A 13,694-nucleotide genomic window follows, 5' to 3' on the forward strand; every position below is an offset into this window, starting at 1 on the left:
CCCACAAAAGGTCAAAGTGACCTAGGGAAAAGGAAAAATTTTTTAATGTTAAAGGTAGTCTTTAGAAAAACAAAAAGGTTTTGAGAAACTGGACAATGAAAAGTACAATGGTGATGTGGGTTATAAAAGGTCAATCCACAGCTAACACCATACCCAATAGTGAAAAGCTAAGAGATTTCTTCTAAGATCAGGAACAAGATAAGAATGCCCACTCTTACTACTTTTATTCAACGCAGTATTACTATTAGTCCTAGCTAGAGCAATTAGACAAGAAAAATAAAAGGCATCCAAATTAGAAACGAAGAAGTAAAACTGTCACTATTTGTAGATGACATATTATATACAGAAAACCCTAACGACTCCACCAAAAAGCTGTTAGAACTAATAAACAAATTCATGGCACAAAAACAGACACTCAGATCAATGGAACAGAACAGAGAACCCAGAAATGGACACACAAACGTATGGTCAACTAATCTTTGACAAAGCAGGAAAGAATATCCAATGGAATAAAGCAGCAAGTGCTTCTGGGAAAACTGGACAGCGACATGCAGAAGAATGAACCTGGACCACTTTCTCAACCATACACAAAAATAAACTCAAAATGGATGAAAGACCTAAATGTAAGGCAGGAAGCCATCAGAATCCTCAAGGAGAAAGCAAGCAAAAACCTCTTTGACCTTCTTACTTCTTACTTCAACACATCTCCAGAGGCAAAGGAAACAAAAGCAAAAATGAACTATTGGGACCTCATCAAAATAAAAAGCTTCTGCACAGTGAAGGAAACACTCAGCAAAACTAAAAGGCAACTGACAGAATGGGAGAAGATATTTGCAAACAACATCTCAGATAAAGAGCTAGTATCCAAAATCTATAAAGAACTTATCAAATTCAACACCCAAAAAACAATCCAGTGAAGAAATGGGCAAAAGACATGAATAGACTTCTCCAAAGAAGACATCTAGATGGCCAACCGACACATGAAAAAATATTCAACATCACTCATCATGAGGGAAATACAAATCAAAACCACAACGAGATACCACCTCACACCTGTCAGAATGGCTAACATTAACAACTCAGGCAACAACAGATGTTGGCAAGGATGTGGAGTGAGAGGATCTCTTTTGCACTGCTGGTGGGAATGCAAACTGGTGCAGCCACCCTGGGAAACAGTCTGGAGGCTCCTGAAAGAATTAAAAATAGAACTACCCTATGACCCAGCAATTGCACTACTAGGTATTTATCCAAGGGATACAGGTATGCTGTTTCAAAGGGACGTAGACACCCCAATGTTTATAGCAGCACTATCAACAAAGCCAAAGTATGGAAAGAGCCCAAATGTCCATCAATAGACGAATGGATAAAGAAGATGTGTGTGTGTGTGTGTGTGTGTGTGTGTGTGTGTATACACACACACACATATACATATATATAGTGGAGTATTACTCAGCAATCAAAAAGAATAAAATCTTGCCATTTGCAAGTCAGTTAAGTGTCATCTACTATGTGGATGGAACTAAAGGGTATCATGCTAAGGGAAATCAGAGAAAGACAAATGTCATATGACTTCATTCATATGAGGACTTTAAGACACAGAACAGATGAACACAAGGGAAGGGAAGCAAAAATAATATAAAAACAGGGAGGGGGACGAAACATAAGAGACTCTTAAATATGGAGAACAAACAGAAGGTTACTGGAGGGATTGTGGGAGGGAGGATGGGCTAAATGGGTAAGGGGCATTAAGGAATCTACCTCTGAAATCATTGTTGCACTATATGCTAACTTGGGTGTAAATTTTAAAAATTTAATTTAATTAAAAAAAAAGAACTAATAAACAAATTCAGTAAAGTTTCAGGATACAAAATCGATATACAAACATCTGTCACATTTCTATACACTAATAACTAACTAGCAGAAAGAGAAATTTAAAAGACAATCCTGCTTACAACTGTATCAAAAAGAATAAAATACCTAGGAATAAATTTAACCAGGGAAGTGAAAGACATGTGCACTGAAAAATGTAAGACGTTAATGAAAGAAACTGAAAAAGACACAAACAGATATTTTTACTCACAGATTGGAAGAATGTTGTTAAAATATCCAAAATATCCAAAATACCCAAAGCAATCTGCAGATTCAATGCAATACCTATTAAATTCCAACAGGACTTTCCAGAGAAATAGCACAACCCTAAAATTTGTATGGAACCACAAAAAAAAAACCCCACCAAATATCCAAAGCAATCATGAGAAAGAACAAAGAACAAAAGCTAGACACATCATGCTCCCTGATTTCAAACTATATTATCAGGCAATGGCAATCAAAACAGTATGACTGAGGCATAAAAACAGACACATGGATCAATGAAACAGAATAGACAACCCAGAAATAAACCTATGCTTATATAATCAATTACTCTATGACAAAGGCAAGAATACAACGGGGCAAATACAGTCTCTTCAACAAATTATGTTGAGAAAACCAGACAGCTACATGCAAAAGAATGAAACTGGACCACTTTCTTATACCATACACAAAAATAAATTTAAAATGGATTAAAGATCTAAATGTGAGATCTGAAACCACAAAACTCCTAGAAGAAATCACAGGGGCGCCTGAGTGGCTCAGTCAGTTAAGTGTCTGACTTCAGCTCAGGTCATGACCTCACAGTTCGTGGGTTCGAGCCCAGCATCGGGCTCTGTGCTGACAGCTCAGAGCCTGGAGCCTGCTTCAGATTCTGTGTCTCCCTCTCTCTTTGCCCCTCCCCTATTCTCTCTCTCTCTCTCAAAAACAAACAAACATTACAGGAAGGAAGGAAGGAAGGGAGGGAGGGAGGGAGGGAGGGAGGGAGGGAGGGAGGGAGGGAGGGAGGAAGGAAGGAAGGAAGGGAGAAACTATAGGCAGTAATCTCTTGGACACTGACCTTAACAACATAATTATGGATATGTTCCCTCAGGCAAGAAAAACAAAAGCAAAAATAAACTATTGGGATTACACCAAAATAAAAAGGTTTTGCACAGCAAAAGAAATCATCAACAAAACGAAAAGGCAACCTCCTAAATGGGAGAAGATATTTGCAAATGATAGATCTGATAAGGAGTTAGTATCCAAAATATATAAAGAACTTATGCAACTCAACACCAAAAAATAAATAACCCAATTAAAAAATGGGCAGAGGACCTGAATACTTTACCAAAGAAGGCATGCACATGGCCAATAAACACATGAAAAGATGCTCAACATCACTAACCATGAGGGAAATGCAAATTAAAACCACAAGGACTCACCACCTTATACCAGTCAGAATGGCTAATATCAAAATGACAAAAAATAACAAGTGTTGGCAAGGATGTGGTGATAAGGGAACCCTTGTGTGCACTATTGGTGGGAATGTAAATTGGTGCAACAACTGGGGAAAACAATATGGAGGTTCCTCAAAAAATTAAAAATAGAATTACCATATGAACCAGAAATTCACTGCTGGGTATTTATCCAAAGAAAATGAAAACACTGGAGTGCCTGGTTAGCTCAGTCAGTTAAGAGTCCAACTCTTGATTTCAGTTCAGGTCATGATCTCATAGTCGTGGGATCAAGCCCCATGTTGGGCTCGGCACTGAGCATGGAGCCTACTTGGGATTCTCTCTCTCTCCCCCACTCTCCTGCCTCTCCCCTGCTCGCACACACTCTCTCTCAAAACAAATAAACATTAAAAAAAAAAAAGAAAAACACTAATTTGAAAAGATATAATAAGCACCCCTATGTTCACTACAGCATTATGTGTAATAACTAAGGTATGCAAGCAACCAAGTACCCACCAACAGATGAATGGATAAAGATGATGTGGTATATATATAATGGAATATACTCAGCCATGAAAAAGAATGAGATTCTGCCATCTGTGACAACATGGATGGACCTGGAGGATATTATGCTAAGTGAAGTAAGTCAGAGAAAGACAAACACCAAGTGATTCCACCTATATGTGGAATCTAAAAAACAAATGAACAAGCTACAAAACAGACTCATAAATACAGAGAACTGGTGGTTGCCAGAGGAAAGACAGTTGGGGGACAGGCGAAATAGGTGAAGGGGATTAAGAGATGCAACTTCCAATTATAAAATAAATTAAGTCACAGAGATGAAAAGTACAGCATAGGAAATATACTCAATAACACTATAATAACATTCTATGGTGACAGATGGTGACTACACTTACTGTGGGGAACACTTGAGTAATGTACAGAATTGTCAAGAAACTATGCTGCACACCTGAAACTATATCCCAATTATGCTTCAATAATAAAAATTTAAAAAAAATTTTTAAAAATTTGAGACAGAACCTGATAGTCTAAGAAGAATCTGAGAATAGAGGAACCACTGCTGAGAGCACAGCCTAGAATGGACAGTGCTCTGGAAAACTCCCCACTCTGCAATCCTGTACTCCAAACAGCTAAGTCGGCTTCTTGCCTCCTTGTCAACACGCCTCCCTGTTAAGTCCTTTGTCTCCTCTGTGGTAATTCTTTTCTCATCTGACCTCAGAGGTGACTCAAACCACCAGCTGCAGACAGGACTAGAGAGGCTAAAGTACATTTTGGTTTTCAAGCCCTACGCTCCATCCTGGAGACAGCAGGACTGAAGACATTTACACCAGACAAAACGTGAAATGATAACACGTCTCCTATTTAGCTTTAGTCATGTCCTCTAGGCTGACCAGGCAGTGACCTTGCCCAACCCCACTTCCTGAACCCACAGCAGAGACTGCTACCCCAGGACAGGACAGATGCCAATCACAGCCTTACCTTCCCTTTCAGTGTCTGCAAAGCATCCAGGTAGGCAGCCAGCATGGGCAGACTCAAGGTCTCCACCAGGGTGGTATGCAGCCACTGGATCAGCTTGGTGTCCCAGCTCACGCTTGCGAGAGCCTGCCGCACTCTCCTCGCACACTTGTCCACAGCAACACGGCGTAGTACTGGCTCATTGCAAGCCTGGATGATGTAAGCGAAGTGATAACACGTGAAGGGCCACCTTATTAACAACTGGAGTAGGTAGGGGGATCGTCAAGGTAGTCAGCCAGTAAGGCTGAACAAGGCAGAGCCCTTCTAGAGTCTTACCCCTTCATTGGCCAAGCGGGCAAGCCGGTCAGACTGCAGGGCTTTGAGGATCTTGTTAAAGAGCTTGTTCTGGGCCATTGTCCAACCAGTCCTATAAGAGAAACTCTGAGGAATTAAAGTCAAACTCCGGAGACACTCCTCACGCAAGTACACTGTACAAAGATTACGCCACTTTTTTTTTTTTTCGTCTCCACTGTGAAACAATATAACTCAAAGCAGCTTTAATCTAAGACCACTGAGCTAAAGCACAAGACCTAGATTCTGGTCCCAATCCTGCCCATAAGTCACCTTAGTTTACATTTATATTAATATATATACTACAAGTCAAAACCAGTTATGAGTGAAATTTTTTCAGGGCTAGCAAAGCTAATTATCTAGAGGCTAAAATAATCCACTAATAAAAGCATGGCACCATTGCACAAATATATTTGAATTTCAAGAGTTTCAAGAGTTTAATATTTCACAAAAAAAGACAGCATGAACAAGCATTTTAGTGTACTAAAACCTCAGACTAAGATAAGAGGCCTATTTTAATTAGCTTTAGGGGGCGTCTAGGTGGCTTAGTCGGTAGAGCGTGTGACTTTCAATCTCGGGGTTGTGAGTTTGAGCCCCACGGCGGGTGTAGAGATTACTTTAAAAAACATAAATAAATAAATAAATAAATAAATAAGTAAGTAAATAAATAAATAATAAATTAGCTTTCTTTTTTAAAGTAGTCTTCACACCCAGTGTGGACCCCAACACAAGGCTTGAATTCACAATCCTGAGATCAAGACCTGAGCTGAGATCAAGAACTGGATGCTTAGCTAACTGAGCCACCCAGGCACCCCAAAAATAATGCTTTAGGAATGTAACAGATGACGCTTTTCTCCCACTCCCTAATATTCCACCCCACACTACCTCTCTCCCTTTTCTGTGTATATTTTTAATATTTTTCTGTATACTACACAATTAGCAAATTAACTTTTGAATGGTCTGTTCCATGTAAGTTAGTACTGAACCATCCTCACATGCCACTGGCATACACACTTCTACTTTGATTAGGGAAGGCTTTGTGTATTATCCTCCAACTTAGCTGTAAACTCCCTGCAATTAGAAACTAGTCCTCCTGCTCTTGTTCCCACCTCATCACACCTCATTGCAAGGGGCTTTTAAAGCCTCCTTCAGCCCATTCCTGGCAATCTTAATGACTCTGATACTCCCAACTCTGGTCAGTAATCTTCGTAAAGAGATTAAGAGAAAGTAATAGATGCCCAATCAATATTTATTAACTCCCACTGCCTTAAAAAAAAAAACCACACACACACAAAAAAACTGGTGATGAAGTTACCTTTAAAAAAACAATTTAAGTGGATGCCAGACCCAAATGAGAACCTGGAATGAGATCACAGCAGCATTTCAATCAGTAGGGTTAAAGTAAGTAGCGCTGAGATGACCACTAGCCAATAGGAAGAAGAAAATCTGGACACCTACGTATCACTCTTTATACCAAAATAAATTCTAGGTAGAAAAGTTAAATATTAAAAAATATAAAGTTACAAAAGGAATAGGAAAAAAGTGGCAAATATATATTTACCCAGAATGAGCGAGACATTTCTAAGTATGACCTAAGACCTAAACAGAAGCCATAAAAGAAAGATAAATATTAAAGATATAAAGATTAATAAAAACTTCAAACTTCTGTAAAGGAAAACACTAAACTATCATAAACAAGTCAAAACGCAATGGAAAAACTACTTGCCATTTCATTAAAATAGAAAAAGCCTCCAGAAAATTAGTGAGGAAGTGACAAAACACTCGAAACAAAAACAATGGGCAAAGAAAATGAAAAGGCAGTTCACACAAAAAAAGTAAACTCCCTTCAAAATCAAACATGCAAATTAAAGTCATAAAATATTATTTTTCACCTATCAAATGGGTGAAGTTACAAAGTTATCAGGTTATTAAACATTAAAGTTATTAAAAGTTATTGAAGATTAAATAAATATGAAGTTATTATTTAGTGACTTAAAAGTTATTAAGAAGTTTACTAATACTCTGTGTTCTGAGAATGTAAGAAAATAGGTCTCTCCATAGTTTGTTGATGGAAATATAAATTAGTACAACCTTTTGGAAAGTCAGTTTGGAAAATCAATTACGGGGGAAAAAGAAAATCAATCAAAAAACCTAAGTCAGATCATGTCACTCTGCTCAAAGGCCTTTAGTGGCCCCATTTCAATCAGTTAAAAACAACCACCTCCTTACAGTCTAGACCCAACAGTCTCTCCAACCTCATCATCCCTGACTGCCCCTAACCTACTGGGCTTCACCACATGCCCCAACCCACCCCCCACACACCCTATAAGCTTCTACATCACAGACTGGGCCCTTGTCATCCATCCCTTCTACCTGAAACAATGGCTCCTTCTCCTTCAGGTTGTTGCTCAAACATCACCTTCTAATGAGCCTTCCCCTGACTCAACCTTATTTAAAACTACCAACACCCAGATTCCCTATTCCCCTTTCCAGCCAGCTCCCCACCTCATGCTCCATTTTACTTCTTTGTTTAGTCTGTCTCCCTCTGCTTGAATGTAAATGCCGAGATGGCAGGGATTTTTATCGGTTTTAAGTGTTACATCCCCAGCATGTAAAAGTGTCTGACACATAAGAGCCACTTAAACATTTGCTGAATAAATAAATGGATGAACTGTATGCACATTACATACCAAGCCTTGTAAACAGCTGAGTACAGATTCCAACCCTCACATTCCCTACCACACTAAGCACATGGGTACTGAGCAGGAGAGGAATGCCAAAACAGGACTCAGGTTCAACTGTCAACTGAGCCCTTCATGATACCAGGATGGGCAAACTGAAGGAGGCTGCTTGAAACTTCAACAATCTCAATTTTTCTTACTCTATAACAGACTAGTATCCCTTCCATCATACACCACCACCAAGATACCCTATTTTATACAGGTCATCTAAGAATACTAGTAACATGGCCCAGTAAATATGCAGATGCAGGGCAAATTACCCTTTGTTATTCACTTTTTACAACTACCCTATACTGTCCTTAGAGTAAATACCCTCTAGAAAGGGAGAAAATAATGGTCCTCAGTAAAATAAAAAATAAAATCTCCACCTTGGTGGAGGTTTTACAATTCACTAGTTACACACAGTCCAGGAGAACACTAACTAGGAGCCAGGACTCTAATCAGCTCTGTAATAAAGAGCTTGCTGTGTGTCTTCAGTATCCTTGTCTGTAAAATAGGTGTGGAAAGCACAACCTCTAAGGACCTCCTTCCAGCAACCAAAAACTCAGGTAGCTATGATAACTGACGAAGCAGAAGTTTTAAGAGAGTAGCTGAAGTCCATGATCAAGAATTCAGAAGCACCCTCTTTCTTAAGTAGCTATCCTTGCTACAGCTAAATCCCTTAACCTCTGAAGCTTCCCACCCTTCTGTAACCTGGGGTACTAAAAGCAGTCTCAGGTTTTGTGGAATTGTCCTTTTTCTTATTTTCCCCTCGTTCTCTTGGCTTAATTCCTGCTACTTCATCAAAATCCAGTCTGTTTTTGTGGTGGTTTGATTATTTCAGAGACTTTTGACTTCGGAGGTGGGGAGAAGCTTCAACTCAATGTTGGGACTCAGGATACCTTGGGATCAGGAAGGCCTGTGATTGTTTCATAATCTCATTTTCCTGCACATTATTTAAATGCACAACACATTCCTATGAGTAGTATCTTTCTCATGGGTAGTGATTCTCAGGTGGGCTCAGAAATACATGGATGTATTTCCACCATGCTGTCAGCACAGAGCATAACCCGGGGCTTGATTTCATGAACCATGAGATCATGACCTGAGCTGAAATCAAGAGTCAGATGCTCAACCAACTGAGACGCGCAGGCGCCCAACACACCTCTTTGTTTTTAATGGCTGGTTCTACCTTATTGGTGGGCATTTAGGTTGTGCCTTTTATTGCTATTATACACAGTTGCAGTGACCACCCTTTCTTTCCCCACCAATACACACATACACATATCTGTCTACATCTTTATATGGGCATGCAAGTATCTCTGTAGAATGCAAGTATTTCTTGAAGTGGAAACAAAAGATCAAAAGCTAGCTGTGTTAAACATTTCAAATTTCCAGTTCTGGAAACTTCAAATTTGAAGCTCTGTGAAAATAATATGTTTAAAGAAACTGCAACACTTCAAAAGTAGTATTACACTGTAGCCTCACCCCCGGTAATAATGCTCACTTTTAATCAAACAGGTTAAGCAATGAATACAATTCTTCATGTTCAATAATCTCTTGTGTTTTCCCAAAGTCTATCAATCATGTTGCATACTTTAATTCCAAGGACAGAGAATAAGATATAATTTATTTACAAGGCACCAACAGCATTTCCAAAATTATCCTGTTCTTTATTATATAACAGGATGTTTTCTCTATTTGTTTTTCTTACTCTATATTTATTCTAAAACCCAAAATGATGAGAGCAAGGAAAATGATGTGAACAAAATGGGGGCTAGAAAGCTACTTAGAAATTACTACCATACACCAACGACAGCTGAAATTAAATTGAAAAACCACAAGGTTGAGAGTCTAAATCCCAGAAAAAGTTCTTAGGATTGTTGCTGGATATATAACAAAGTGATTCCAAGAACTGAAACGTGTTCTCTATATTTTGTTAGCTTCGTGGGAGGCTGGAAAATTAAGTGGGCAGGAAAAAAAAAATGATCTAACCCAAGATTAAGATAAAGAGCATGCAAAAGATATAATTAAGGAAAATTTTAAAAACAGGAGACAGAACTTTAAATACAAGTCTAAACAGTCAAATAGCTGATGGGAACTGCGGTGAGTCAATGTGCTCCCCCACCTAAACCAATTCAATTTTCATGAGTGCAAAAGTGCCTTTTCTTCATTTCTTAGATGAGATCACATAATCTCATGTTCTCCAAGCTTTGATAGAACCTGAATGATGTCTGACCTCTGGCTCATCTTATCCAAAGCAGCCAAAGTCACATTGGTCCCAGAAAAGCCAGATACTTTCAAAGGCAATCTATTCTCTGTTTTAAAGGAGACTAACTCAATATTAAAATGTCTAAAGGATTTTCTTTTTAACCAAAAGTCAAACGAGGAGAGACAAAGAACATCAGAGAGACCGAATAGGCCACACTTATTTTTTTCAGATTATAAAAATTCTTTGTTTAGACACTAGGAGAAAGGCAAAAAGGAAGAGGGAGGGAGTGGGAGAGGGAAAAACAACTCAAGGATCTTAGACTCAAAATATCAAACATCCAATTAAGGTTAATACACAGATAGATACACACAATATGGAGAAATATAATTAGAGCAAATTTTAAATGGGGAACAATTTTCCTTTGGGTGAATTCAGAAGTTCTGAATTCTAAGATAAGACAACCTGCTTGAGGACACTAGATTCTTTTACTGAAATGTTGGAAATGTCCTAAAATTCATTTGAGCAATGCTGAGAAATATGTGTCAGAAGTATTTTGTTAAATGTCTTCCAAAAGCTGTGCATCTAATTAAACTTGGCATTTGACAAAACATCTGGGAGAAAAAAAAAAAGCCAGTCCAACTTCCTCAGGACAACATTGCTATACCAGCAAATGTAAACCATTTTCAAAGGTTGTCCACGTCACATGACTTTGACATGCAGATATAAGAACACGATCTAACCAGAGGTTAGCAAACTTTGTTATAACGGACTTTGTTATTTCAGAGTTTGTGGGCCATTTGGTCTGGGTCACCACTTTGCAACTCTGTGGGTATAGTGCAAAAGCAGCTATGAACAATACCTAAATACCGTGCATGACTGTGTTCCAACGGAACTATATTTATGGACACAGAAATCTGAATTTCACGTGTCTTTTGACTTTTTTTCAACCACTTAAAAATGGAAAAAACATTCTTAGCTCATGGGCCATAGAAAAACAGGCAATAGGTCAAATTTGGTACAAGGGCCACAGTGTGCCAACCCCTGATCTAGACAATTAAATCAGGCAGAGAGGGATATTTAAACTGTTTCACAAAATATCAGGCCTTACTAGAGAAAGAGTTAGTTGGGGGTGGGAGGTGGCCCTAATTATCTATACACAGAAAGCTATCTAAAGGTAGTTTCTACCAAAATAATTCAAAAGGGGGAAAAGGGGCACTAACAATAAAAATTAAGTTTCTGACTCTACTGATAGATCAATAAGCTCTGAGGAAAAACAGATTTCTAGAGTGCTGTCCTATAGCCCATGAGTTCTTGATGTGGGAAATGGTAATTTTACATGATTTTATACAGGAAGAAAAGAAGCAGCAATTTAACAATCAAGTCAAGGAAAGAATGGAAACAAGATGATTATAATCAGAGCAGAGGGAACTAACTGCAAGCTCTACACAGGCTACACATCCAGAATTCAGGGGGTGAGGGTGGGGAGGTACAAGGTCATAAAATGGTGGCCTCTGAAATTGAAGCCAGTAAGTATCATCAAATAATGAAATTAGCTATGTGCAAAAGTGACCTACCTGAAGAGATGGTTTGTAAGCCTGTTGCTAATGAGAAGACGCCTCCAAAATCTCATCAGACACTAAAAAACAAATAATCTGAGATAAACTGAGCGCTAATTAATCATTTCAATCTGTGGCAATGTCATAACAGAAGGATGGAGATCCACATGGAGAAAGACAAGCCAAAGATAAGACTCGGTCAATGTTTCTCTGCAGGACTGGGCAGGTGAAGATGTACCCTGGCCTACTTTGTGGGCCCATCTTGCTTTGAGGAAAGATGGGTGCTAGCTGTCTTGTTGAAGGAGGGTGCTTCCAGAGCAAAATGTCCACTTACCACCCATTTCTGGAACAGAACAGCTTCCCAGACTCCAACTGAGAATCGATGCTCTGGCCAGGCCACCCCCGTATCTCATCTGCCTTGCAAGTTATTTCTCTTCTTATAAATTAAGAAACTGATATTCACATGCATTAAGTCTCTAATGACTTTGGTTACGTTTGAAGAGTCCCCCAAAACTTCTTGATCACGACCATGGTGAACAGATAAAAAAAACTTCATGCATTTTTCCCATGCAGTTTCAGAAATTGCAAACTGAGGACAAGGCAGCCAATAACACCACAAAAGGATGGTGTGAGGCCACCCTGTTCAGCCACTACTAACTGGTGTCTCTTTGACAGATGTGCCCTTAAAGAAAGGGTACACAGCCAAAAACACTGAACTCTGGACTCAGATGGCTTGCTTTGGATAAATCTCTGCTCCACCACTTCCTAAACTAAGGTTTCTTAAACTCCCTGAGCTCAGTTTCTTCATCTTATAAAAGAGAGATGGAGAAGGGATATATCTCGGAGCATTATAGTGAGGATTAAAAGAAGTAATGCATATGAAGCGCTTGGCACAATGCCTGGCACCTAGGAAGCACTCAACAAATGGTAGTTCTTTTTTGTTACTACCATTGTCACTATTTTTTTTTATTACTATTAACTGTAACAATGGTGATAAGCCATTTTGCTGAATTCACTGACTCTGGTAATATTCCAGTCATTGATCTTCAATTACAGCAGAAGTGTCCCTGTTTAGGTGAAGCTCTGGAGAGCATTTCTCCTTCTTAGGGCACAACATTAATTCCAATTCAAGACCCCAAACAACTTTTTCACAAGCTCTTCACCCAGGTGCAGAACGGCTCCTCTTACAATAGCTACTACTTTGCTTACACAAGTATACCTGTTCAATCTCATTCCCTGTTTCTGACCAGATTCATAAATCATGCCAATTGCCTCAAACCTTTGTACCCTTCTTCCTATCTAACTACCTCTTCCTCTTTACTATAAAACAAGAGATCTCCATCATTATGGCAAGTTTACTACCTATCAACTATTGATGTAAAGATTTTAACATTCCCTTACACATAGTAGATAAATAGAGATAGAGCCATCAGGGAAATGCAAATTAAAACCACAATGAGATGTCACTTCACATCCACTAGAATAATAATAAAAATTAAAAAGGCAGACAGTACTAGTACTGGCCAACATGTGAAAATACTGGAACTCTCACACACTGCTGGTGGGAATGTAATATGGTGTAGCCCCTTTAGAAAATGGTCTGAGGAGGGGCGCCTGGGTGGCTCAGTCAGTAGAGCGTCCGACTTCGGCTCAGGTCATGATCTTGCAGTCTGTGAGTTCGAGCCCCGCGTCAGGCTCTGTGCTGACAGCTCAGAGCCTGGAGCCTGCTTCGGATTCTGTGTCTCCCTCTCTCTGTCCCTCCCCCGCTCGCATTCTGTGTGTGTGTGTGTGTGTGTGTGTGTGTGTGTGTGTGTGTGTGTCTCTCTCAAAAATAAACATTTTTAAAAATTTTTTAAAAAGAGGAGCCAAGATGGCAGAACAGCACGGAAGTTTTTTCTGTGTCTCGTGTCCATGAAATAGCCAGATCAACACTAAACCATCCTGCACACCTAGAAAACTGATTTGAGGATTAAAAACAATTTTTTAAAAGAAAATGATCTGAAATTCCTCAAAAGTTAAAAAGAGTTACCATATGACCCAGCAATTCCACTCCTAGGTATATATGCAAGAGAAC

At 39.1% G+C, this 13,694-nt stretch overlaps 1 protein-coding gene across 11 annotated transcripts in view; it reads right to left on the minus strand.

Annotated features, from left to right (window-relative positions):
- Positions 1-13,694, minus strand: part of KANSL3 (KAT8 regulatory NSL complex subunit 3) — a 43,917-nt gene that overhangs the window by 23,765 nt on the left and 6,458 nt on the right. For 8 of the 11 annotated variants that reach the window (XM_086701238.1, XM_086701237.1, XM_025931971.2 and 5 more), the window contains 2 exons: positions 5,118-5,208; positions 4,806-4,991 (listed from right to left, as the gene is read on the minus strand). In XM_086701238.1, coding sequence (XP_086557364.1) covers positions 4,806-4,991; positions 5,118-5,208 — 277 coding nt within the window. Of the gene's footprint in view, positions 1-4,805; positions 4,992-5,117; positions 5,209-6,447; positions 6,492-11,638; positions 11,701-13,694 lie in introns of those variants that run through there. The other 3 variants (XM_086701245.1, XM_086701244.1, XM_086701243.1) reach the window with 3 other exon arrangements.

Source organism: Puma concolor, chromosome A3 (assembly GCF_028749965.1).
Source record: "Puma concolor isolate L17-30 chromosome A3, mPumCon1.1.hap2, whole genome shotgun sequence".
Taxonomy (NCBI): Eukaryota; Metazoa; Chordata; class Mammalia; order Carnivora; family Felidae; genus Puma; species Puma concolor.